The sequence below is a fragment of the Acomys russatus genome, chromosome 4 (genome assembly GCF_903995435.1).
Source record: "Acomys russatus chromosome 4, mAcoRus1.1, whole genome shotgun sequence".
Taxonomy (NCBI): domain Eukaryota; kingdom Metazoa; phylum Chordata; class Mammalia; order Rodentia; family Muridae; genus Acomys; species Acomys russatus.
Genome location: NC_067140.1, coordinates 10,137,647 through 10,164,109, shown reverse-complemented (window position 1 = coordinate 10,164,109; position 26,463 = coordinate 10,137,647). Strand labels below are relative to the sequence as shown.

Here is a 26,463-nt window from a genome sequence, read left to right as displayed (position 1 = left end):
TCTGATGCCCTTGTCTATCTGATGCTCTCTTCTGTCAGGCAGGCAAAAATGCAACAGAGTGCTTATATACACAGGCATTTTTTTTTTTTTTAAGAACCTTAAAAAAAAAAAAATCGCACTACCTCACTGAACGTAAAATATTCCTATTTTTATGTTATCGATTTAAATGGAGAAAATACATCTGCTTTTTTGGGTAGAGAGAAGGGGTTAGAGGATTTCATTAATTTAGATTATATTTACTACTTAGGCTGAAACACATTACAGGATATAGAAATGTTTAGTTAAGACATTCTTTGGACAGCTTTTTAGAAGGCACACATATGATCCTATCAGGAAACTACTACCCACAGAACAATCCCAGAAACAAATTAAAAATAAGAAGTGAATGCAAGTGAATGAGGTTTAATAATTAATTCTGACATCAAGTCCCTGCTGTAAGAGGGCTATATATCAAAACTCAGTCTTTCAGCCTGTGTTTTCTCCACAGGGAGAGGGGTCTTAAACAAAAACATGAGAAATAAAGTCAAAAGCTGTCTCTTTTCCAAACTGTTTAATACAGGGTACAACTATTTTATATAAAGACAAAGCAATGGATTGCATTAAGAATCCCGCATTTACTCGTTTGCACTGACTATCTAAATGAGAGTACAGTGGCTGGCTACTCCAACAGCTGCACAATATTTCACTATCAATTCCATACACTATAACTTGAGCCTTTGGCTAAGCAAACACTAACGATCTGAAAACCTACATACAACCTTTCTAACTGCAGTTATATCTTTAGCTCACTATGGCCATAATCATTTTAAACATCATTTCAGTGAAGACTTTTCTTCCTTCTGGTGAAATGAAAGGACCATCAGACTCTCACAGCAAGGGAGCAGGATAACAGGACAGTTAGTGTGCTAGCTCTAGACCCACAGTGCTTGAAAACAAATTCTGGTTAAACAATGCGGTAGCTATATTTTATGACTAGCTTCTCTAAACCTCAAGTTGATGCATCTGCCAGTTAGGATGGAGTTATATTCATCTCTTGTGGTTGCTGCAAGAATTAAAAAGCACTTATGCAAAAAACTGGGATGAAGTAAATTTCTATTTCATTTAACTATGAAGATCAAGTTCTTTTTATAAAAAATGATTTATTTCTATTTTATTTATATTGGAATTCTTCCTGCTTGTATGTGAGTGTTGTATCCCATAGAACTGGAGTTACAGACAGCTGTGAGCTGCCATATGGGTGTTGGGAATTGAAACAGGATCCTTTGCAAGAGCAGCCAGTGCTCTTAAGCACAGCTATCTCTCCAGATCCTCAACTTCTCAATACTGTGATAACTGGAATTTTTGGTTGTTAGTTTGTAGCTCAGGCTGAACTTTGATCTTATAATCCTCCCACTTCAGTCTTCAAAGTGCTGAGATTGCAATTTTGCAGTTACCATACCTGATCAAATTACTTCCTGCTGCCCACCCAGGGTATCCTTGAGTGTCCTCAGAATCACAGATTCCCTGTGTCTGCCTCCCGAGTACTGGAATTAAAAGATGTGTGCCCCTGACCCTACGATCACTATCATTACTTCTGGCACTTTTAAGCTATCTACTTTGGCAGCATCTGGAGCATCATAACCAGGAGCCAGCCACACGTACGCCTTCTTCTCTCTGTCAGGCCTTATCAGGGTGTCAACTTTGGCCACATCAATGCCATAGAGTTTCTTCATGGCCTGTTTGATCTGGTACTCATTAGCCTTGACATTCACAATGGACGCAATCGTGTTGTTGTCCTCTATCTTTTTCATGGCTGACTCAGTGGTCAGGAGGACTTAACAATGGCATAGTGGTCAAGCTTGTTTCTCCTGGGTGCACTCTTTCAAGGGTATTTGCGCTGCCTCCAGAGCCGCAGGGTCTTGGGCCACAAGAAGGAGGGTGACCTGTGGATCTTCTTTTTGTGGCTGTGGACACCTTTCAGCACTGTCTTCTGAGCTTTCAAGGGTTTTGCTTTGGGAGGGGCAGGAGCTTCGTTCTTTACTTTCGGTGCCATCTAAGCTACGGACTATTAAGCCTATTTTATCTACAATATTGACTAACCTCAGAAGGAAGATAAAAGTTAAGAATTCTACTCAAGAGTCCAAGTTTGAGAGCCTTAGGAATCACTGACATCTTTTTTAAAAATACCTTGCTAACAAATTTTTAGTATATATTAAAAAAATAAACAATACTAGGGAAAAAACTACATTATTCTATTTTAAATTTACCATAAGCAACAAATAGAATCCTAAGAAAAGCACTTGAGCTGGGTGGTGGTGGCACATTCCTGTAGTCCCAGTAGTCGGGAGGCAGGGGCAGGCAGATCTGTGAGTTCAAAGCCAGCCTGGTCTACAGAGTGAGTTCAGGATAGCTAAGGGTACACAGAGAAACCCTGTCTCAAAAAAACCCAAAAATTTAAAAAAGGTAAAAAAGCACTTAAACTAAAGTAAGATTTTTAAGGAAGATTACAAGGCAGTAGAAGGGAAGTATGTTCCAGACAGAAGAACAGTATGTACTACACACAAAGCTCTGAAGCACAGATTTGGTATGAAAAACGAACAGAAGTAGCCAATATGGCCTGAGCAAGGTGAGCTCAAGAGGAACAAAACATAGCAAGGCACAAGATGCAAAGGCTAGACTGAGGAGTGGTGCTCAATAGCTTAGATTTCATCCTATGACCAAGAGGGACTCTAAATTAGGGCAGCTATTTAAAGTAAGGGAAAAGTATGCTTTATCAGATAAAGCACTCTAAAGGCAGAATGATTAAGAGTTGTGAGCCAAATGTTTCTTACGAACATTTTTTCTGCATACCTGCAGGTGGCATAATTGCTTTAAAGTCTCAGTTAACAATACAGCTTTAAGTAGACAAAAAGTAGACTCAAGGGTGGCCAAAGATAACTTAAAGATACTCTGGGTCACTTCAAGATCTTGGCACACTCAGTGTCACGGCAACAACTTGCCTGTAAAACTCTTCCCCCCTCTGTTACTACAACAACACACCAATAAATTCATAAAACTTATTTGGCCTTAAGAGCTGTCTTAGGAACAATGAGATGGCTCAGCAGTTAAAGGTACTCACTGTCAAGCCTAATAAATCCAGTTCGAGTTCCAAGAGAAGCGGCTTCTCAAAGCTGTCCTGACTTCCATATGCACATCATGATGTGTACGTGCTAGTTAAAGCTGAGTTATAAAAACATAAGCCTCAAAACCTTTACTAACCTCCTCTTCTTCTAATTTTCTTTTCTTCTCTTTCTTGATATCTTCTGTCTTAATTTTCTTAGGTTTATAATCAGCACTAGAAAAGGGAACATGAATATGTAGTTAATGCAACTATGACTCAAAAGTTCTCACCTATAGGATTTGGCTCTCCCGACTCTTTGAAGTGTCCATGGCAGGTGTGACTGCTGTTATTCGTGACTGGGCATCCTACAATAGTAAAGACCAGACTAAGGACTGAAGGAAGGCACTGGCTGTTCTTGCTGAGGACCTAGCCTTAGTTACCACCACCTACATGGAACAGCTTACAACTGTCTGTAGCTATAGCTCTGGAGGATCTGACGCCCTTTGTGGGTACCAGGCATGTATGTGGTTCACATACAAATGTTCAGGCTCATAGACATAAAAGAAAAAAATAAAGCTGACAAACCCAGACTAGAGACCAATAGATATAATGCTATAAAGAGTCACCTTATATAGATGCTGGGAAACAAACTTGGGTCCTCCAAAAGAACAGCAGGCACTCTTAACCACTAAGCCATTGCTGTATATATTTTATTTTATTTTTGTTTTTTTTGAGACAGGGTTTTTCTGTGTAGCCATGGCTACCCTGGACTTGCTTTGTAGATCAAGCTGGCCTCAAACTCACATCGATCCACCTGCCCCTGGCTGCTGGGATTAAAAGCATGCAGCACCATGCCGGCTATCTATTTGATTTTTAAGTGTTGTATGCACAAATATCTGAGTGCTCGTGTTCATGTGGAGGCCAGTGAACAACCGCTGCTATCCTAAGGAACATTATCAGTCTCTTTTGAGACATGGTTGCTCACAAGCCTTAAGCTTACTAATTAAGCTAGACTGGGTAACCAGGAAGTCCTAGGGATTCTCCTGTCTCTGCCTTCCCAGCCCTAGTATTATATGCACGCTCCACCACAGCTGGGATTTGTATGTGGGCTCTGGATCAGACTCAGATCCTCATGTTTACAAGGTAAGCAGTTTACCTTATATAGATAGATAAAATAGCACCAGCCATTCTATCATAAATCCTTTGATCATCCAGAGTATATACTAAGCTACATATTAAAACTAGTAAACAATGTATTAGCATTAGGTGAATATAGGGAAGAGGTAGATGCAAGCCTTAAATAACAAGAGCATTATCTCTAAACATTAAAGGTTCCCTTATCTATCAAAAGGCATAGATCTTAGAAGAAAAAAAAAAAAGTGAGGTAGAATCTCATGTAGCCCAAGCTAGCCCCAAATTCACTACGTAGTGAAAAATGACTGTGTTACTGACCCTCTTGTCTCCACTTCCCAAATGCTGGTCTTATGGGAATGCACTATCACCCAAAATTTCTCAATTTATATGGGGTGCAAAATTGAAAAACTTCTAAGTGCTTAAAATAATTTAAATACCTTCCACTAATTCTATATTATTTGAAATTACTATATTAAATATGCATTAACTTTTTCATAAGAAAAGACATACTTCACATAACCTAATAAAATATTCTGCTTAGCAAACCCACTTCTCACAAATCAAAGTCTATTAATCACAAATACAAATTAATGCAGTTTTTGTTTATTATAGAGATACATATATTTATTCTTTAAATAGCCTTTTTCTTTTAAAAAATTTTGAAGTATGTTTTCTCTTCCAATTCATTTTTTAATGTTTTATGAACTTTTATTTTTAAAAAAACTTTACAATTACCCAGACTCAACTCAATGAACCCTTCATTTATACTTATAATATGTGTATATTCTTATATTATAACTATATTATATTACTATATATGTATAAACATAAATATATTTAAAATAAGGAATTCATTTATATTTATATTTAGAATAGCCACTCAGAATGAAGTTCTAGGGCTTCATTCAATTTTACATTTTCAGTATTGAATGTATTTTATATATACACTTACCTTCACCAAAACCAAAAAAAAAAAAAAAAAAATCCATGAGCAGTCAGAAGGAGCAACATCAACAAGCTTTATACCCTCTTTCATAATTCACTCAGTCCTTCCTCAGCCTTTTCTAGTTAACCTTTCCTGTTCTCTTTCTTCAAGGTATACAGTGCTCACATATACATTTGTTTACATTTATACACAGATTATTAGTAAATTCCAGGAGAGAATGTGTTTTTTTTTCCTTTCAGAGTTTGTGTGACCTTCCTTAATATTATACATTTTAAATCTATCCATACTCCTGCAAACATGTTAACTTCACGTTTCTTTAGAGCTGAGTAGCATGCTCTGCTATCCACACATACACCTAAGGCTCATTATTCAGCCATCTGCTGATCAACAAGGCTGGTTCCAATCTTTTGCTATAGTTAATAAGGCATCAACAAACATTCTCCTCAGATTGAAATTTCTTTATATGTTCCTCTAGAAATACATACTCATCCTCATCTCGAGGCCTCTTCAGTGGCTTCATATCCTCTTTTGTAGGCGCAAAATAACCATCATCTTCAGGCTCATCTTTAATCCGCGGTGGACTAAATAGAAAGAAAACAAAACAGCTAGTTACTGAATACTAGAATTGTGTTTAAACAACACAAAGTAGGTGCCCTGCCTAGTTTTTGTCAATTTATCACAAGCTGGAGTCATCTGAAAGTGGGAACCCCCAACCGAGAAAATGCCTCCCTTAGATCCAGCTATAGGGCATTTTTCTAAATTAGTGATTGATGTGAGAGAGCCCAATCCGTGTGGGTGTAGTCAGCCCTGGGCTGGTGGTCCTTGGTTCTATAGAGAGCAGGCTGAGCAAACCATGACAAGTAAGTCAGTAAGCAGCACCTCCTCCATGGCCTCTGTATCCGGTACCTGCTCAAGCTGCATTTGGTCATGATGCTTCATCAGAGCTATAGTGACCGTAACCAAGACAGTAGGCATACGTCATCTTATCAAGGAAAAGCTAATGTACATATCATAATTATTTTCTACAATCACTTCTGTATTCCATTACAAGCTTAGGAAAACCTTTCATGTCTTTAAAAAATTAAACATTATGAAAACGAATACTGTCCTCATTTAATATGTAAATGGATAATATCAAGATTCAGGATCAAAGACCTTATTCCAAATTAAGCATTTTTCCCCCCCTCACTAGAATTTAGTTGCCTTTGCCAGTAGGGCTCAAATCATGATAGGAATAAATTTAAATTGATTTTTTAAGGTTACATGAAGGATTTATTATGTATATGACCCCACTAATGACCCAACTGACTGTTTTAACAATCCAAAAACTAAATAAAGCCCCTACATGGAAAGTTAAAAAAAACTGACAACCTAAGCCTGGCATGCTAAAGTGGTGATGTAGCATGTATTTATTCAGTGACAAAAAAACAAAAAAACAAAAAAACAAAAAAAAAGACCATACATATTCACAAAATTATAGCAAAAAGCTACTTGTTAAGCAAGGACTAGAATAAAGTAGTTATTCACTCTAAGTCAAACTTTCCATTGTTACAACTTCTGGTTAGGTTTGTTACTTAACATAGAAACATGTATAAAATCTTTTGCTAAAACTCTGCCTTCTGAAAATAAATTCAATACAGACTTCAGAGTAGGGCAAAATGATGAAGGACAAGAGCCAAGAAAAAGAAAGAACATACTTTGGAGGCTGGGGTAAGAGGAGTATGAGATTAAGACAAAAAACAAAGAAAACTTTTACATTCTAAAATTAAGATTAAAAAAAAAATAGATAAATATAAGGACTAGAGAGAGAAAGGTCGGTGGTTAACAGCACATTGCTGCTCTTTCAGAGGATCTCAATTTGACATATCAGGTTACTCACAACAGCCCCAACTCCAGCTATAGGGCAAGCACCACACCGCACCACACACACACACACACACACACAATCTTATCAGTTAAAAATCACTCTCTGTTTGTTCTTCCAGATAACCCAGGTTCAATTCCAAACACAGAAGTACACAAGTCCAGTTCCAGGGGATGGTGCCTTTGTCTAGACTCTGGGCAGCATCTATGCACAGCCAAAATACCCACACACCCAAAACTTAAAGTAAGCTGCTCTTCCAGAAGGCTTGAATTCAATTCCCAGCAACCACATGGTTGTTCATATGAGATCTGGTGCCCTCTTCTGGCAGGCAAGAAGAACAATGTATACATAATGAATAAAAACAAACAAGCCCGATGGTGGTGGTAGTGCTCGCCTTTAGTCCCAGCACTCAGGAGGCAGAGGCAGGCAGATCTCTGTGAGGTTGGAGGCCAATCTGGTCTAAAGAGCAAGTTCCAGAACAGCCAAGGCTACACAAAGAAATGTTGTCTATAAAACCAACCAACCAACCAACCAACAAACAAAACAACAATAAAACACTGCTGAGCATGGTGATGCTCCCCTTTAATCCCAACACTAGGGAGGCAGAGGCAAGCAGATCTCTAGTCTACAGGGTGAGTTTCAAACCAGCCAGGGCTACACAGAGAAAGTTGTTCTACACCTACCCCTAAAGTACAACACAAGCTCCTAGACATATATAGCTCACCAAAATTAAATGATGAGGCTATAGACAACTTAAACAGATCTATAACAAGCAGGAGTCTCCAATAAAGAACTGCCCAGGGTTAGATAAATTCTACCACATCTTTAAAGTTATAACACCAATATGCTTCAAACTGATAATAAAAGAAAGCAAATGCTTGCTAAAAATTACTAAGATATCAAAACCAAATAAGAAAATAAAAAATTATAAACCAATTCTCCTGATAAACATAGATGCAAAAAATTCTCAAATATTTGCAACGCAAATTCAAGAACACATTCTAACATGATACACCAGTGGAAGAATGGTCCAACACCCACAAGCCAGTAAATGCAGCTACTACAGCATACACAGATTTAAGGACAGAAACCACATAATCATCTCAATGATGCAGAAAAGGCATCTGACAAAGTTCAATAGCCTTTTATGATAAAAAGCTCTGAAGAAAATAGGAATATAAGAAACATACGGAGCCGGGCGTGGTGGCGCACGCCTTTAATCCCAGCACTCGGGAGGCAGAGGCAGGCAGATCGCTGTGAGTTCAAGGCCAGCCTGGTCTACAAAGTGAGTCCCGGACAGACAAGGCTACACAGAGAAACCCTGTCTCAAAAAACCATAAAAAAAAAAAAAAAAAAGGAAACATACGGGGGCTAGAGAGATGGCTGAGAGGTCAAGAGCACTGGCTGCTCTTCCAAAGGTCGTGAGTTCAATTCCCAGAAACCACATGGTGGCTCACAACCATCTGTAATGAGATCTGGTACCCTCTTCTGCTGTGCAGGTCTACATGTAGGCAGAACACTGTATACAAAATAAATATATATTTCAAAAATATAATTCTAAGAAAGCAAGCAAGCAAGCAAGCAACATACTTGTAGAGGAATGTTAATTCAGAACATAGCTGTTCTGGCAAGAGATCACATCTAAAAACCTTCTAGTGCTATGTGATCTGGCTGGAACACAAACACACCTTTGATGCAGGAGACAGAAGGAGTCAGATCTAAGTTCAAGGCCAGCCTAGTATACAGCAAGTATCGGGTAAAGAAAAGCTTAGGTCCAGGTGTGGTGGTATATGCCTTTAATCCTAAAGTAAAGTTAGCTTGTAGGAGTAAGCACCCGTGTTTGAAAATGCTGTCTAACTGAGTGGTAGAAAAGGTGATGAATCAGAGAAGATTTGACAAAATAGGATTTGCCCAACTCTCAGAGGACAGGAAAAGGAAGCTACTTAAGAGGCAATTTTACAGAGAGAGCAGGCAGTTTTACCAGGACAGTAATAGAGAGGTAGATTGCAGAGAGAGAACTCAGGTAAAGATGGAATGAGCTAGAAAATAAGAAGCCAGAAGATTAGAACAGACTGCTTAGATAGTTTGAGGCCAAGAAGAGCAATTTTGGGCCAAGAGAAGCTACATTAAATAAGTCCATTGGGAGAGGAGTTTGAGCCTGAACAGCTGAGTTGAACTAGCCAGCCCGGAGCTCAGAAAGAACAAGTAAGGGTGAGCTCATTAAGCAGTAAGTCTCAAAGGCAGAAAACATTCTAGGCCTAGGTTAGATTACTCTTAGGTTAGAAGCTTCCAGGAGAAGGCAGGCAGAAGGAGGTAGTAAGCCTCCCAGACAATACCTGAGCCAGGAGAATAAAAGTTACTTTTACACATACCTCAACATAATAAAGGCCAATATGACAAACTTAAAGCCAATATAATACTAAATGGAGAACAACTGAAAGCACTTCCTCTAAAATCAGTACCAAAAGAAGAGTCTACTCCCTGTACTGTTACTCATACAGCTTGAAGTCTTAACTAGTGCAATAAAGTAAGACAAAGAAACAAAACAGATACTAATAGGTAAGAAAGAAGTCGAAGCATCCTATTTGAAGACAATTTGGGCCCTTATTAGAAGACACAAATCTTGGATCAGGGGGAAACTTTAACAATACAGAAAAATTAGTAGTTTACTTATATACCAATAATGATCTTGCCAAGAAGGAAATTTGAGATGGTGGATAGGACTGCTATTCAGGTAATAGCTTAAAAACAAACAGAAAACAAAACAAAACAAAACAACCAAGGTCAGCAAGATGTCTTAGCGGGTGAAGGTGTTTTGCTACCAATCTTGTTGAGTGCAATTCCGGCGCCCCACATGGTGGAAAGAGAACTGACTCTTAAAAGCTGGCAGATAGGTGCCAGTGGGTATAGCATGCAAAGCATGCTATGTATGTGTGTGCGTATGTGTGTGCACATGCAGCATGCAGTGCATACACACACACACATAGGTAAGGTGGTGCACATCTTTAATCCCAGTACTCAAAAAGAAGAAGCAGGCAATCTGTGAGTTCTAGGCTAACTTGGCTTACATAGGGAGTTCCAGGCCAGTGATGGCTACCTTGTGTCTCAAAAGCAAAGCAAGGCAAACAAACACACAAGTAGAAAAATGCCTAACAAAAGCAATGAACAATTCAAGACTCTGAATAGATTGAAGACAACACTAGAAAATTCAAAGACCATCCATGATTGCAGATAGGTAAAATTAGTACGACGAACATAAGGTATCTACAGATTCAATGCAATCCCCCTCAAAATATTAATCTGACACTCCTCACAGAACTAGAAAAAACTATCAGAGAATGTATGTTATCACAAAAGATCTCATTCAAACTAAGCAATCCTAAGCATAAAGAACACTAGAAGCATAGTGCCTGATCTCAAATTATATGAGACCAGGGTAACAAAAATAGCATAAAACAAGCACAAATGGAATAAAAGAGGTTCCAGAACAAACTCACAAAGCTACAGCCACCTAATTATCATCAGATATGTCAAAAGCATTTAGAGAAAAGGCAGTCTTCTCAGCAAATCATGCTGGGAAAACTAGACCCTTATCTATTATCCTGTGCAAACACTAATTCAAAGCAGATCAAAGGCTTTCATGTAATATCTAAATTCTAAAACTGTCTGAGGGAAATACTTCCAAAATAGAGACATGAATAAGCCAAGAACTTTCTGGAAAGAACTCCCATAGCTTATGAATTGATTAAAAAAAAAAAAAAAAGACAAATGGGATTGCATCAAATTAAAAAGCACCTGTACACAAAGAAAAAACAAAGAGACAACTTACAATAGGTGAAAAATCTTTGACAACTATATATCTGACAATAATCTACAAAGAACTCTAAGAAGCATCCATCAATAAATGGACAAGTGAACATAGTCTCAAAATATAACTGGCAAAAAGAGAAGCCCAAATGCTAGTGAGGATGTAAGCTGGTACAGCCACTGTGAAGATCCTATGGAGGACTACACCTAAGAACAAAGCCATGGTGTGACCCAGCTACACTAGTCTTGAGTGTATATGCAAGAGAAGTTCTGTCAGTACCACACAGCACAGATCCTTGTATATCCATGGTTACTGCTACACTATCCACACTGGTCCAGGTACAGAACCAGTATGGATGCCAATCAGCAGATGAATGGATAAAGAAAATAAGGTATATACACAAAGGAATTTTATTCACCCATTAAGATGAATAAAACTGTCATTTGCAAGGAAAAATAGAAAAACAAACAACATGTTTTCCTTTATGCAAAAAAAACTCAATTTTTAAAAATGTGGCATGAAAGGGGTTGAAGAGATGGCACCGTGGTTAAAAGCACTTCTTGATCTTCCAAAAAATCTGAGTCAATTATCGGTACCCACAGAGGTACGATAACCTCCACTTCCAAGGGATCTGATGCTCTCTTTTGACTTCTGTGAGGACTAGGCATGTGTGCATAGTATATACAAATACATGAAGGCAAGATACGCATACACATAAAATAAAAATAAAAGTTTTTAAAATTTCATGAAAGTAGAAGAGGAGTGTGAAGAAGAAAGAGGTCTAAAGGCAAGGGAGAAGAAAGGACTATCACATTTTTTCTCCTTTTAAGAATCTAGACTTAAGGCAGGCATGGTGGTACATACCTTTAATCCCAGCACTCAGGAAGTAGAGGCAGGTGGATATCTTGAGTTCAAGGCCAGCCTGGTCTACAAAGCGAGTCCAGGACAGCCAAGGCTGTTACACAGAGAAACCCTGTCTCAAAAACCCAAAGAATCTAGATTTAAATAGATGTACTATATACTTATATAGTACATTTGAGCAAAGAACCATGCAATTATGAAACCTATGCTAACTAGAAAGCGTAAGCTGGAGGTCTGGAGAGATGGCTCAGTACTTGTTAAGAGCGCTTGTTCTTCTTGCAAAGGACCCCGGATTCATCTAGCATTCACTTGGAGGTTCACAACCATCTATAATGCTAGTTCCAGGGACTCCAACGCCATCTTCTGACCTCCATGAAAATCAGGCATACACATGATGCATGCACAGATATAACATATAAGTAAAACATTCATTCATACACTTATTCAATCTAATTTTTCTTTTTTAAACTAAGTTGGGTACAGTGGTACGTGTCTGTAATTCCAATACTTGCAACAATTACTAAGGAGCAGGAGTCAAGGTCAGCCTTGGCTATATAATGAGTTTAGGCCAGTGTGGACTTCAGAAGATCCTATCATTCACAAACAATGAGGAAGAAGATCGTGTTGCACAACTATCTTACAGCAATCATAACAACAACAATATGAAGTCCACAAGGACCAGCACTCAAAAACCTTAGAATGTTCTTTCCTGGCTTGGCTTAGTACACCTCTTCCTATGAGGCCTCTCGGCCTTACCTCAGTAAAGAAGATGGCCTCCCCAAATGAGGCTGGATCTAAAGAGGATCTAGTCTCGGCTGTAACAATGTACTCACAGGGTGAGGAGTAAATACTGTATCCTCTCCTCTTCCCCAAAGCATTATAGTCCTTTGCTTGCAAAAACAAATCTGAATGTTTAAAAGATTAGCTCTCCTTATTTCAGCACATTTTCCCCAAATGCACTTTCACAGCTGTTCCTTCTATCTGCTCCTGAAGATCTACAAGAAACACTGCCACATCTACTGGCTGAAAGTAAACGTTCCATCCCAAGTGTCACATGTGAATTTTAAGCATGTAGTAGGGATTTCAAAGAAGTTCTAAAAGGTTTTAGTGAAGCATCTGGATTCTCCAATACGACTTACTGTTGGCAAGAGGTCCAGCAAAGTCAGATGACAGTGCCTCAGAGAAGCACGTGTTCCTGACCTTCTAACCCCAAAGTCTGTACTAAGTGAACTCGTAACGTAAGTCTATATAATCTATTCAGATTTTAGTTTAATAAAATTCTTGCATGCTCTCTTGGCACAGATTAGGTATCATGCGCCTCAATCAATTATCTAAGAAACAGAATTCCTACGGTAGTTTTTAGAATCCTTCCTCAACCTTATTAGTCTGCATTTTTATTGTTTTTTATTTTTTGTTTTTCAAGACAGGGTTTCTCTGTGTAGCCTTGGTTGTCTGGGACTCACTCTGTAGACCAGGCTGGCCTCAAACTCACAGCGATCCACCTGCCTCTGCCTCCCAAGTGCTGGGATTAAAGGCGTGTGCCACCACGCCCGGCTTAGTCTGCATTTTTAAACCAGTTATAAAACATCCCTGTAAAGGGCATCTGCTTCTCTTTCTCTAAAGGACCTGGATACATGGCAGAGTTTCAAATTTTTCATCTATCAAATAAAACTGAAAGTTTGAAGTCTCAAGTAAGCAAACCTCTCAAAATTCTTTGTCCTAGTCAATAAGGCAAATGCTCTCTGACCAAGTCCTAACAAGCCTATTCTGTTGTTCCATGGAAAGCATCACAATATACACTGATCCTCCCCCCCCCCCCCGAAACAGGGTTTCTCTGTGTAGCCTTGGCTGTCCTGGACTCACTTCGTAGACCAGGCTAGCCTCAAACTCAAAGCGATCTGCCTGTCTCTGCCTTCCGAGTGCTGGAATAGAGTGCTGGGATTAAAGGTGTGCACCACCACGCCTGGTTACACTGTGATCTTAAACGGTCTTCTGAATCTAAAGGATTTCGGGGCTTTACTTCAGAAAACTGAAAACAGAAAAACAGATCAGATGGAGTGCAGAGAGTAAAAACACAGCCTGTAAGTAATATACAGTTATATACACATATATTAAATATGCCTACTTACATGCGTATTTATTCCTAAAACTAAGTCCAATAAAGTTCTATAGTTAAGTCTTACAGTATTATGAAGGAAGAATTCACTGCAGACTAAGAAATTCCATAATCAATACCAAGGAGTTAGTTTCTTTTGAAATGGGAATGGTGAGGTTGCACTGTGGATACACTAACTGCCCACAGCCTATCTACGCTCTAAAGTGGCAACTTTCATGGTATGCCTATATCTCAACTTCTAAAATTCTTAATCTCCCAGCCTTCTCCATTTCTAGTAAATTTCTGGGTGAGTGCTGTTTACTCTTGCTAATGAGAACTGTAAAAACCCACGCTGGCCTAGGTCACGTGCTCCTACTACTGACTTCTCTTGACCCACCAAGGTGTCTAGTTCAGTTCATATTGGAAAAGCTTAAATACCACCATGCAGGGCTGGAGAGATGGCTCAGTGATTAAGAGCACTGTCTGCTCTTCCAGAGGTCTTGAGTTCAATTCCCAGCAACCGCATGGTGGTTTATGACCATCTATAATGAGATCTGGTGCCCTCTTCTGGTGTGCAGGCATACATGAAGGCAGAACACTATATATATTACAAATAAATAAATCTTAAAAAAACGAACAAAACAAAAACAAAACAAAACCAATGCCAGAGTAGCTTAAAAAAAAAAGGCCTTACCTAGAGAAGCCATTTTCCTTCTCCTTCTTTATTTTTGCATCCCCAGAAGCTCTAATCTGCAAAGTAAAAACCACAGCAGCAACTCAGTAAGTGCTTTAAAAGTATTACACACTAAAACAAAATAGAATATTAACCAATTTGTGGGGCTTTAAAAATATTTTATTAGCATTCATTAATTATAGATAAAACAGGTTTCATTATGATATTTATACAAGTTCGTGCGGAGGCTGATCTACCTGTGACTCGTGTCTCCATTCCCAATGATCCCCTTCCTACTGCCATGTCTTTGTCTTTTATTTTTTGTTTTTGAATGCCCCACTGAGTTGAATCCGGGTTGCTTACAGGAATAGAGATAGGGACCTTACCAATAACTATACCACTGGAGAAACTGTTTCTCCTTCCTTTAATAACCATTAAGTCTTCAAAGAGGAGTGAGTCCCCATGAGTCCCTACCCTTCTCCAAGACAGAATTGTTGACAGGTTCAATATTGTTCATTATGCTGATTATCACGGGGGGTTGAATGTTCAGGAAGACCATGCCAGGCTAATTTGGAACATCTTGATCATTGACTGACTCTTCTTATTAGCAAAACTGATATCGGTCAAACTAAAGATGTTTTCCTAAGGTTGGTTTTTGACCATACTAGGTGAAACTGATTGAGAAAAGCCTTCCTCCAAACAGCAGCTTTTTTATTTTAAAATAATAAGAGATTTCATCTCTTCGATAAATATATTCACTTCTCAAAATTTGGCCCTGGCAGAGCAGATTAAAGAAACACAGTGGGCTAATCTATTTCCTACTCTCTCTGCTTTATATATCCCATCTCCTTCAACTTTCTTTTTGACACTTGTCAGAAAAAAGCAAATCTTTCAAATATCTTGACACACACAGACAAAGGGATACTTTTCTGCTCAGCTCCACAGCCACAGGGTCTCTCAGGAAAAGCATAAAACAATCAGACATTGGCTGTCTCTGGGAAAGATGGGGACTGCAAGTCGGGAGTAAACAAGGAGTTGTCTTATCCCACAGTCTCTGTTTCCCAGTGTCTGAGTCTATATTCAAGAATCTTCAATCTTTCTTGAGACAGGGTATACAACCCAGCTAGGGATCACCTGAACTCACTTTGTAGCCCAAAATGACCTTTAGTTTCTACTCCTGTCTCCACCTCCCAAGTGCTGGGATTACAGGCATGCACAGATAACCTGGTTTAGGTGGTGCTGGGAATCAAACCCAAGACTAGTCAAACTTAGTCCAGCAACTAAGTATACACCTAGCCCCAGAATCTTCAGTCTTTCCATCAAAAAAGACACCTAGTAAAGCTTTAGGACTTCTTCAAAAACAAAATTTTCCCTAATACAGAAAGATGTTTCCAGAAACTTTTATCTCTTCATAGTAGTATAAACTAAACAGGTTTACTGTATTATGAAAGACATGTGGTAAATTTGTAGTTCATAGTTTCAGAAAGGTAGAGTCTAAAGTCTTTTTTTTGAGAGGGAAGTAGGGAGTTTAGTGAGACACTGCAAAGAACGAGTGGGCTGGGCAGTAACTACAGTACTGCCTCGACTGACTCTCAAGTCTTCTTACACAGACCAGGTTTACTCCCAAGGCCAAGGGTGTATATGTGTATATATACAAAGACACACAACTAAGGTGCTTTCATTACCTGTTTCTAAAGCAATCAAAATACAAGTCCATTATTAACTCCCTTTTGTTCTCCCCAAAGGGAAAGTTCTGTACCTTTTCCTCCTTTCGTTTTTCCTTGTCTCTGTCTTTATGTTTGTCTTTATGTTTTTCTGAGCTTCCATCTTTGTGTTTGGTTTTCTCTTTCTCTTTGTGTTTCTTTTCAGAATCTTTATGTTCGCTGTTAAAAATAAGACATAAAGGGTTAGCCTAGAGTAGAGACCACAAATCAACTCAAAAAACATTAAGCATGAAAATTGGTAATGCTTAGATGGTCCTGACAAAAGGCTATATCAGAAGTCCCTCCTGGGTTAAGTTTACCAAGTGTAGCCAGAAACACTAAGTTTATTGTATATATTTTTGATAATATAAATGTACATTAAAAAAGTAAAAAAGAAAGAAAGAGGTCATCTGGTTTTTTTGTTTTTAATCTCCCCTCAGCTTCTAGGTACAAGCTGCTGCTGGGACAGGAGCCCATGATGAACCAGGAGGGACAAAGAAGTGTAGCCAGTGTGCAACTATACTGCTGTGTTAGGGGCACATGAACAAGTGGGAAGGAGAAAACATCCATGGCATAACCTTGCTTCATTCTTGACTCTTTGTAAGCGTGACATGGGCCCAATGAAACTTGAGGGATGGTGCCCCTTTAAATGTTGACTCAGCAGTCAATCAAGTCCCTTAAAAATAAAGTTGCTAAGTCCTAAACATGATCACTTGTTTCCTGTCCTAACAGGAACTTTTTAAAGATCCTTTCATAGTTGCCTCATTATTACCTGGGAATTTTGGATTCTTATTCTCATTAACTCTCTTTAGAAACAGACTCAGAAGGAAGCTTAGGGTCATGTAAAATATCTTGGTACCTGCCAGAGAAAGGCAGAAAGTGGAGGAAGGCAGAAACCCATGCTGTTGAATTAGGCGAACATGCTCAGTAATGGAGGTCCGCAGAAGTAGCCACATAGTAAACAAGCAGCTCATGGCAGAAGGAGTATGGGGAGTGTCTTAGAGAACAAGTGAGAAAGCCAGAGTGTTAGGGAAAGTATGTCCAGGCTTTTGGCCTGTATATCAAAGAAAAACAGAATTTAAAAAATGGGGGCTGGGGAGGGGGAGTTAAGCTTTTCTAAGTTAGGTCTCACAGAAGCAGGTAGATAAAATTCTACAGCACTACATAGGAAGCTTTGCAAGTGAACAAATCCAGAACCTTCTTAAAAAGTGACAGAATATACAGCAGGCTGTGTTATTTCTGTAACTTTCTAATAATATAAAATACAATGAAAGTTCTATCTCCAACAGTCATATCTGATGTAGAGGGTTCAATCGGATTTACTCAAAATGTATTTGGTAGCTATGCCAGACTCGAGTCAAAATGGCCCAACACACCAAGAAGAACGAATTCTGTTTGCCTCTTCCTCACAGTAAGAAAAGATCCATCTGAAAGCAAGGACAAAGTTTGTGTTCATTATTTCAAGTCTTGCTTTGAAAATAATATGTGGTCATATTAGCAGCAATATAAAAACATACTTCCTATTTTGAAAAGCAAACACTGCACTATAAGGCAAAGCCATTAAAGTGATCACATATGAAGGCAAAAGCCATTAAAGTGACCACATATGTCCATACAGCACCCATCTCCCAGTAACTTCACTCAGGGAAATGATGTTACGCACTAAGATGCTTGTTTTGCAACTTACATAGTACCCAAAAGGAAAAAGAGAGAAAATGACAAAATCAATACAAACTAAATGATCAGAGAGGAAATTGTGTTGTATCAAATTATGTAACTATTAAGGAATATTTGTTTGACTACTGTAAGTATACACTCAGAATACTGACAGATGCCAACAAGACTATGCAAAATGCCTTTGACTGTAAATGTAGACAAAGACAATAAATAAGCAGCCAAAAAAACACACACTACAGAACAATGTAGATAGTAATTTTCTTTGGTGTACTAGGCTGAATAGTTAAGGCACTTGCTCATTGCAGCACGCTGGATTCCACAGCTAAGCAAAACATAACTCAAGTTCAGGTATTCTGAATTAGGGGTTCGTTCTAGGTGCAGGAGTGCTAACACTAAGCACAATCAGTAGGGATAGTCAGGTCTATAAGGTTCCTATGCTACTTGTTTTACTCAGGGCAGATAAAGCAGGCTAGGCTTCACTAGCAATGATCAAGGGGCCCAAGAAATCTCCTCTAAAAAACACTGTGTTTTCTTTTTTTTCTTTCGGTTTTCGAGACAGGGTTTCTCTATGTAGCCTTGGCTGTCCTGGAGTCCCTTTGTAGACCAGGCTGGCCTTGAACTCAGAGATCCCCCTGTTTCTGCCTCCCAGGGCTGAGATTAAAGGTGTGTGCTACCACCACCCAGCTAAGAGGTTATTTGTCTATAAAGAGAGCCACAGAACACAGATCTGGTAGGCATAGCTAAGACAGGCCTCTGGGTTGTAAAGTACAAAGTTTAAAACCAGAAGGGAAAGACTAGCAGATACAGGACTACCAGAGATGGGACGAGATACCCACTTTGTATTGTCTGTACATTCCTCCCTTGTGTACGTTCTCCTCCAACTCTCTTCAGCTGCTATTTATATGAGCTATACATATAAATGACAAGTTTCTATATCAGCAAACCTTTCAGCTCACAAAGGCTGGATGACACAGAGAATGCTAAGTACACCACTCTACTCATTTTGTTCTCATGTTTCTACCAAAGTACAATGTTTTATCAAAAACTTTATCCTATAACCAGCATAAAAAAATTAACCTGTTATACATTGCAGAGCCTAAAACTGGACTCGTGTCACTCACATAATAATATGAATGGTTTTGATATTACTATGTTTAGCTTCTATTATAAAAATACCATAATTTTTTAAAAACTTAAGTCTTAAGTCTCCGACACAAATTTTATATAAAAGCAAACTCTGTAAACAATTGCAGTCATCTTAATGAGGAATATTATCTTCTCCCTGCACCACTGTCTAACCAAACACTGTGCTTGGTTTTTGATGGTGCGTGCGTGCGTGCAAGAGCTAGTTTGAGTGTTTTGGGGATTTTGCTTGTCTTTGAGATAGGGTCTTACTATGTATCCTTGGCTAGCCTGAAACTCACTATGTAGACCAGGCTGGCCTTAAGCTCACAGAGCTCTACTGGCTCTTGCTTGGATTAAAGGTGTGCACAACACCTGGCTGTACTTGATTTTACAACCTTATTTTACTCAATTTTGTAATAATCCTGACAGGTAGGTTTTATTTTCTTTTAGACTAATTTATTATACAGAGAAAAGTGTATTTAAAAAGAGGAACTTTAAAAACTAATGCAAATTCTGTTAGAGAGAAGCAGTGCTAGGACTTGGTTATTTCCATTTAGAAGTTTGGAACACCTAACATTTCCACTTAAATAATTTGTTTGTTTGTTTGTTTGTTTACTGGATATGGGTGTTTTGCTTCTGCACCACATGCACACCTGGTATCTGAGGAAGACAGAGGAGGGTGTCAGAGGTGCTAGAGCTATGGAAGATTGTGAGCCATTATGTGGGTAATTGAAATGGGGTTCTCTGAAAGAGTAGTGAATACTCTTTAACTGCTGAGACATCTCTTCAGCCCCAGATATCACATTTTCACTCAAGTTAATATTTATCATTTAAGAGAGACTGACAATAATGTATATCAAGACTATCCTAGGTAAGTAAAACAACACACATACACAAATTGTTACTTTTTTATCTGCTAACCCAAGGGGAATCTATGTAGAAAACTCAAAGATCCCCCTAGGATGAAATACCAACCTGATTTTTTAAAGGAACTAAGTTTTCTCTACTTCCAACTGCTTGAAAAAATAAAAAACTAGGTTTGGATTTTACACTAGCTAAACTCAGATAATTTACAGTTAAGGATAGTTTGGGTATTGAGACAAGAGTCTCTCTCCATAGCTCTGCTTTCCTGGAGCTCATTATGTAGAACAGGCTGGTCTCAAACTCAGAGAGATCCACCTGCCTCTGCCTCCCAACTCCTAGCTGGGATTAAAGGTGTGCACCACCATCTCCTGGCCAAGAGATTTATTTATGCTAATCTTGCCACTTTTTCAATAATACAGTATGTCAAAGTCACAAAGCTGGTTTTAACCACCAAAGGCTACAACAGCAGCAGTTGAGAAGCCAGAGAATGACCATTTTTACCAATCAACAGAGTTCAGAGGCTAAATAAGTAAAAGAAATGCTTAAGAGCAAATACACATACATTAAAAAATAATTTTAGATATGCTGAGGACCTAGATATTGTGATGGTTACACTTTTGGATGAAATATGAATTTACCTCCATAGTATAAAGGAACTTTTAGAGAAAAAAATTCCTAATGAATGGCTATGCACAGAGGTTGCTAATTCAGTACTCATGTCCCTCTATGAGTAAGATTCTACCACACCAGCTGAAAAGCAAAGCCATGTTAAAGAGAGTAAACGGATAAATAGACAGCATGTCTAGCCCTGTATGGAACACACACACACACACACACACACACACACACACACACACACACACACCCTGCATCCTCTTCTTTAAGGGCTCAAGAGTCATTGCAGAAAAGAGAGCAGAAAGAAAATGCTAGACGACTGTGTCTTCAGGAAAAAAACTCGAATTCTCTAAGAACTAATAATTTTAAAAAGAAAAATAACAGGACTGGAGAGATGGCTCAGAGGGTAAGAGAACTGTCTGTTCTTCCAGAGGTCTTGAGTTTGGTTCCCAGCAACCACATGGTGGCTCACAGCCATCTATGATAAGATCTGGTGCCTTCTTGTAGCATGTATATGTAATAAATAAATAAAAAATCTTTAAAAAATATATAATGAGCAGAGCCTTCTTTTCATAATGTTCATGCCTGTCTTAGGCTTCAAACAGTTGATTTCCAATGATGATGATAATAATGGTGAAGATGATGATTAAGAAAGTCGCCATGCTATTTTTAAAGTGACAATAGTGAGCCTTCTGGTCCTGTGACTGTCAGATGAGCCAAGTAAACAACAGCGAAGAAGGGCAGGGTTTCATTAAGGTACTTAGAAGTAAGGTGTGAGAAGGGACAAGGCAGGGATGGCAATAAGAAGCCAGGAAGGTAAAACATTTCTCTTTTGCACTAGAAAAGTGTTTGGTTCTTTAGGAAAAATTAAAAGAGGGTGGGCTCCACGCAAAACCCAGAGTCTGACACTGTTGTGAAGCTACATTTGGCTATGGAAAGCCATCAAAATCTGTTCCTTACGATCAATTATAGTGTTTAGCAGATAGCAGAATAGTTCCACCTAATACAAATACACCTTGCTACAACAAAACCCTGGTATATCCACTTCACACATCCGGAAATCAAAGCACAGAAGTAACTTTCCCATTTAATTTAAGTAACTTTTTCATTTAATGAGAAAGACTGAGGATTTAAACTCAGTCTGTCCCCAGAGTCATAACCTCGACCATTCTATTACTTCCCAAACAAAGTAAAACAAACACACAATATTAGGTTTAACAGAATTCTGCTCATCTTCTGAGAACAATGCAGCAAACCCTAAAGGTTTTGAATCAGGCTTGATGGTACATGCCTTTATCACAGCATTTGGGAGGCAGAAGCAGGAGGCTCTCTGAGTTTGATGTCAGCCTGGTTGGTCTACAGAGCTAGTTTTAGGAAGTCCAAAGTAACATAGAAAAATCCCATGTAAAACAAACAAACAAAAAGTTGTCTCCACTGTGAAATCTTAATAGCAAAGAAAGCATTCACTACAATAAGGCTAGAAATAACTAAAAATGCCACAGCTCCAAATTAGATCTATCAATAATTAACTACTGAATTAAAATCCACTAAAAAACTTGACAGCTGCATTTATCTACATGATCTTCTATTAGATTTTGTGGTAATTGTCATTGTTGCCATCATTATGCTAATTACTTGACATGTTACGTTTATGATGAGCTATCATGTACATAAACAAATACAGAAGCTTGCCATGGCAGGTACTGTTATCCACGCCAACGAGAATTGAGAAGGGGGCAAAGAAGCCAAGATGCTTAGATTAGGATACAGCTTGTGAATGACAGGACCTTTTGTTTTATGGTGCTTTTCAATATCACACCTAATATTAAAGAAAACCTGATTATGAATGATTACAGGAGCTCTCTGGTCACATTACAAGCCCAGTATCACGTTGGGAGCTAGAAAAATAGTCTTTTTATTTCAAGTGTTTTTTAAAAATCTGAACTGTAAATGTTACTACTCTGTCCTAGTTTGCTTTCTATTGTTGCAACAAAACACTGATCAAAAAAAAAAAAAGGAACTTGGGAAGTCAGGTATGGTGCCTCACATCTATAATCCCAACACTCAGGGAGGCATAGACAGGTGGATCTCTATGAGTTTGAGGCCAGCCTGGTCTACATACAAAGCAAATCCAGAGCCGGGCTTGGTGGTGCACACCTGTAGTCCCTGCACTCGTGAGGCAGAGGCAGGCGGATCACTGTGAGTTCGAGGCCAGCCTGGTCTACAAAGTGACTCCAGGATAGCCAAGGCTACACAGAGAAACCCTGTCTTGAAAAACAAAACAAAAAAACCTAAAGCAAGTCCAGGACAGCCAAACCTTGTCTCAAAGAACCTCCTCCACCCGGGGGTGTGGGGTGGGGTGGGGGTGGGGAACTTGGAAAGAAAAGTTTATTTGGCTTACATGTTCTAGGTCACAATCCATTGGAGGAAGCCAAGACAGAAGCCAAGCAGAGCCATGGAGGAGTGCTGTTTACCAACTTGCTCTGGATGGCTTGCCCAGCCTGCCACAGGGATGGCATAACCCACACTGAGTTGAGCCTTTTAACATCAATCATTAATCAAGAACACCCTCCTCACTTGCCTACAGGCTGATCTTATGGAGGCATTTTGCCAATTTCCCAACTGAGGTTCCCTCTTTCCGAATGACTGTAATTTATGCCAAATTCTCTCTCTCTCTCTCTCTCTCTCTCTCTCTCTCACACACACACACACACACACAATCACCAACATAAAGCCATTGATGCATTATTAAAAACTAAATGAGCACTAGAGAGACAGTAAAGAGTACTTGTTGCTCTTGCAGAGGACCTACATTTAGTTCCTAGCACCCACATTGTGGCTCACAATAATCCACATGACTCCAATTCCAAAGGGTTTGATGCCCTGATCTTTTAAGGCACCAGGCACATATTTGGTACACATACATACATATTAGAAGGCAAAACACCCATTTTATACACATAAAATAAATCTAATAAAATAAAAAATAAAGACGGGAATGGTGGCCCACACCTATAATCCTAGCACTTGGGGAGGCAGAGGCAGGTGGATCTCTGTGAGTTCAAGGCCAGCCTGGTGTACAGTGAGTCCGGACCGCCAAGTCTACGCAGAGAAACTGTGGGGGGTGGGGGAGGGGATGAGGCAAACCAACCAAACAACAAATAAATAGATGGCTTTTGGGGGGTAGGGGGGACAGGGTTTCTCTGTGTAGCCTTGGCTGTCCTAGGCCCACTTTGTAGACCAGGCTGGCCTTGAACTCACAGAGATCCACCTGCCTCTGCCTCCCGAGTGCTGGGATTAAAGGCGTGCGCCACCACGCCTGGCTAGATAACTAAATACTTTTATGTGACTGGTATAACCAAGCAATGTCACAAGCCAAAACATTGGAGACAGTTAAAGATGAGGTTTTCTTAAGATTAGAAGTTGCTGTGACTAGTACTTTTAGTGACAAGTTTGAGAAAGTTGGGAGTCCAAAGAGAAAGGCAGTGGACATGAGCTGATATTTTTAAAACCGGGGAACCTATAACATGCTTATGGGGCCAGTGCTTGTACTTGGGTAAGTTTGCTACACTTTGTTCATGCAGGGAGTTTATTTAGTTGTTTTGTTTTGATTATAATGAATAATCTACTGAGGATGTAGGAGCCACAACCTTTCCTTTTTAGATAGCACTATGACTCTTGTACACAGGACCTCAGGCTCCTGTCCACACAAACAAACTAATGAAGTCATCTTCAATATATGCTCCCTTGTTTTTTCCCTTAAGTGAAACCAAATAACGAAGGCGGGATCCTGTCAGGCTTGTGCCCACAGCACCGGAAGAAAGAAAGGTTAACTCTCCTATTTAGAGTAATATTATTGCACAGAAATGTAATTCCTGGACTTGGGTTCCAAGTGCAATCTGCTGACAAATAATTGATGCAACCATCAGAAAAGGGGACACAGAAGTCTGTTCCAATTGCCTGCTCCCTCACGGTAACAGTTGAAATGAGGATAACAGTCACCGAGTTAGCTAGGTTTGGTCAGAAAATAAACTAAAAACAGGAACGCAGTACACTGACTGGACTGTATTAGATAGAATATAACCTACTTACTTTGTTGCAAAAACTGTCTAGGGAATGGTCAAAACAGAAGTAGCTTTAAGCTTCCTTACAAGCTGTCTGTTTAACTATGCTCCTAAACTAAACCACAGATCAATGAAGAGTCTCACAGCCACACTTAGTCATGAGTAAACAAACTCAGACCACATTCTTTCAATGCTACTTTCTGATAAAAAGGCCACTGGTTTCTTCATTATTTCCATCAAAAGAAAAGCATATTAGAAGACAAACTGTATACCAAAACCAGCCTCAACCTAGGCTGGCTTAATCTTAAGGAATGGCTTAAATCTCCATACTTAGGAGACAGAGGCATGGTCATTTTTGTGGGTTAAGTCAGCCTGGTTTACATAGTGAGTGCATTTTGAAACTCTGTCAAACAAAACAAAACAAATAAACGAAAAGCTGCCTAAATCTGTGTGTGCTTACTCAGAGAAGACTGTAATTGTGATAGATGAGCAAAATATTGCTTTCTCACATCTGCAGAACACTTCACAAAGATCATCTGAAGCACACATTAATATGAAGACGAGGAAGTTGACTGGAGAAAAAGATTAGGAAATCTAGTGAAAATCATGGGGCATACATATTAGTGGACAGGCCAGAATTCTAAGATAAAGGCTTTGGAATTATTGTAGCCTTTCAAAAAAGTATGTCAATAGCCAGGCGGTGTTGCCACATGCCTTTAATCCCAGCCCACAGGAGACACTTTATTTATGTATTATGTATACAATATTATGCCTGTATGTACACCTGCATGCCAGAAGAGGTTACCAGAACTCGTTATAGATGGTTGTGAGCCACCGTGTGGTTGCTGGGAATTGAACTCAGGACTTTTGATAGAACAGCCAGTGCTCTTAACCTCTGAGCCATCTCTCCAGCCCGAGACATTTTATTTTGACAAAATGATTTTAGTAAAACAGGATAAGAAGAAAGTATGGTCCCTAAGTCCTTGGTTACACGTTTAACTTTATGCTATCCTTTTTACTCATTATAATAATAAGTTATGGTTGAAGTCATATGTCAACACAAAATCATTTTGAAAAGATTGTTTTAAATATTAACCTTTTTCTTTTAAATGTTTTCTCAACAAATTTCTAGTCACATTAAAATCATCTGACTTATAAAATATGCCTCCCATCACTGCCAATGATAAAATTCCTTCATGGTAAGGAAAAAACGAACCAACTCTTTTTTTCCTATTGCACTATACATCAGCTAGAACAGCAGCATAACACTAATTAAGCTGCAGATGTAGCTCAGTTGTAGAATGTAACCTGGGTTCAGTCCCTAGTATCTCAAAAGGAAAAAGAAGCAACAATGGCTTGACATAATCCAATAATTCTACTCTTAGATCTACACACCCAGAAGAATTGAAAACAGGATTTCAGATATGAGTTCATATACCACTGTTCATATCAGGATTACTCACAAGACCCAAGCCTGGTAATGACCAAGAAAAGAATATATTCGTGGGACCATAAGACATAAAAAGTTAATAATATGGAGTGATTAGAAAGATATTACTAAAAAGAGTATTAAGAGAACAATAAGAGGCCGAGCACGGTGGTGCACGCCTTTAATCCCAGCACTTGGGAGGCAGAGGCAGGCGGATCTTGAGTTCGAGGCCAGCCTGGTCTAAAAAGTGAGTCCAGGACAGTCAAAGGCTACACAGAGAAACCCTCTCTCAAAAAACAACAACAACAACAAAAAAAACCAAAATCAAAAAGAAAAAAAGAAAGAAAGAAAAGAAAGGAAACAACAAAGAGAACAACAAGAAAGGTCAGGTGTAATAGTGATACTTGGCAAGCTGAAGCAGGAAAATCATAAATTCCAGGCCTGCCTGGGCTTACCAAGCAAGTCCCAAGAACAAGTCAGGGCAACTTGTTGAGACCTCATCTCTCTATCAATCTAAAAAAGGGTT

General features: G+C 39.0%; 1 protein-coding gene and 1 pseudogene across 2 annotated transcripts in view; both read right to left on the bottom strand.

Annotated features, from left to right (window-relative positions):
- Positions 1-26,463, bottom strand: part of Top1 (DNA topoisomerase I) — a 90,074-nt gene that overhangs the window by 39,815 nt on the left and 23,796 nt on the right. The window contains exons 4-8 of one of the 2 annotated variants that reach the window (XM_051143707.1): positions 17,540-17,590; positions 16,220-16,343; positions 14,482-14,537; positions 5,645-5,740; positions 3,238-3,313 (exon numbers count right to left, since the gene is read on the bottom strand). In XM_051143707.1, coding sequence (XP_050999664.1) covers positions 3,238-3,313; positions 5,645-5,740; positions 14,482-14,537; positions 16,220-16,343; positions 17,540-17,590 — 403 coding nt within the window. The remainder of the gene's footprint in view (positions 1-3,237; positions 3,314-5,644; positions 5,741-14,481; positions 14,538-16,219; positions 16,344-17,539; positions 17,591-26,463) is intronic. The other variant, XM_051143708.1, reaches the window with a different exon arrangement.
- LOC127187636 (60S ribosomal protein L23a-like) lies at positions 1,477-2,279 on the bottom strand (annotated as a pseudogene).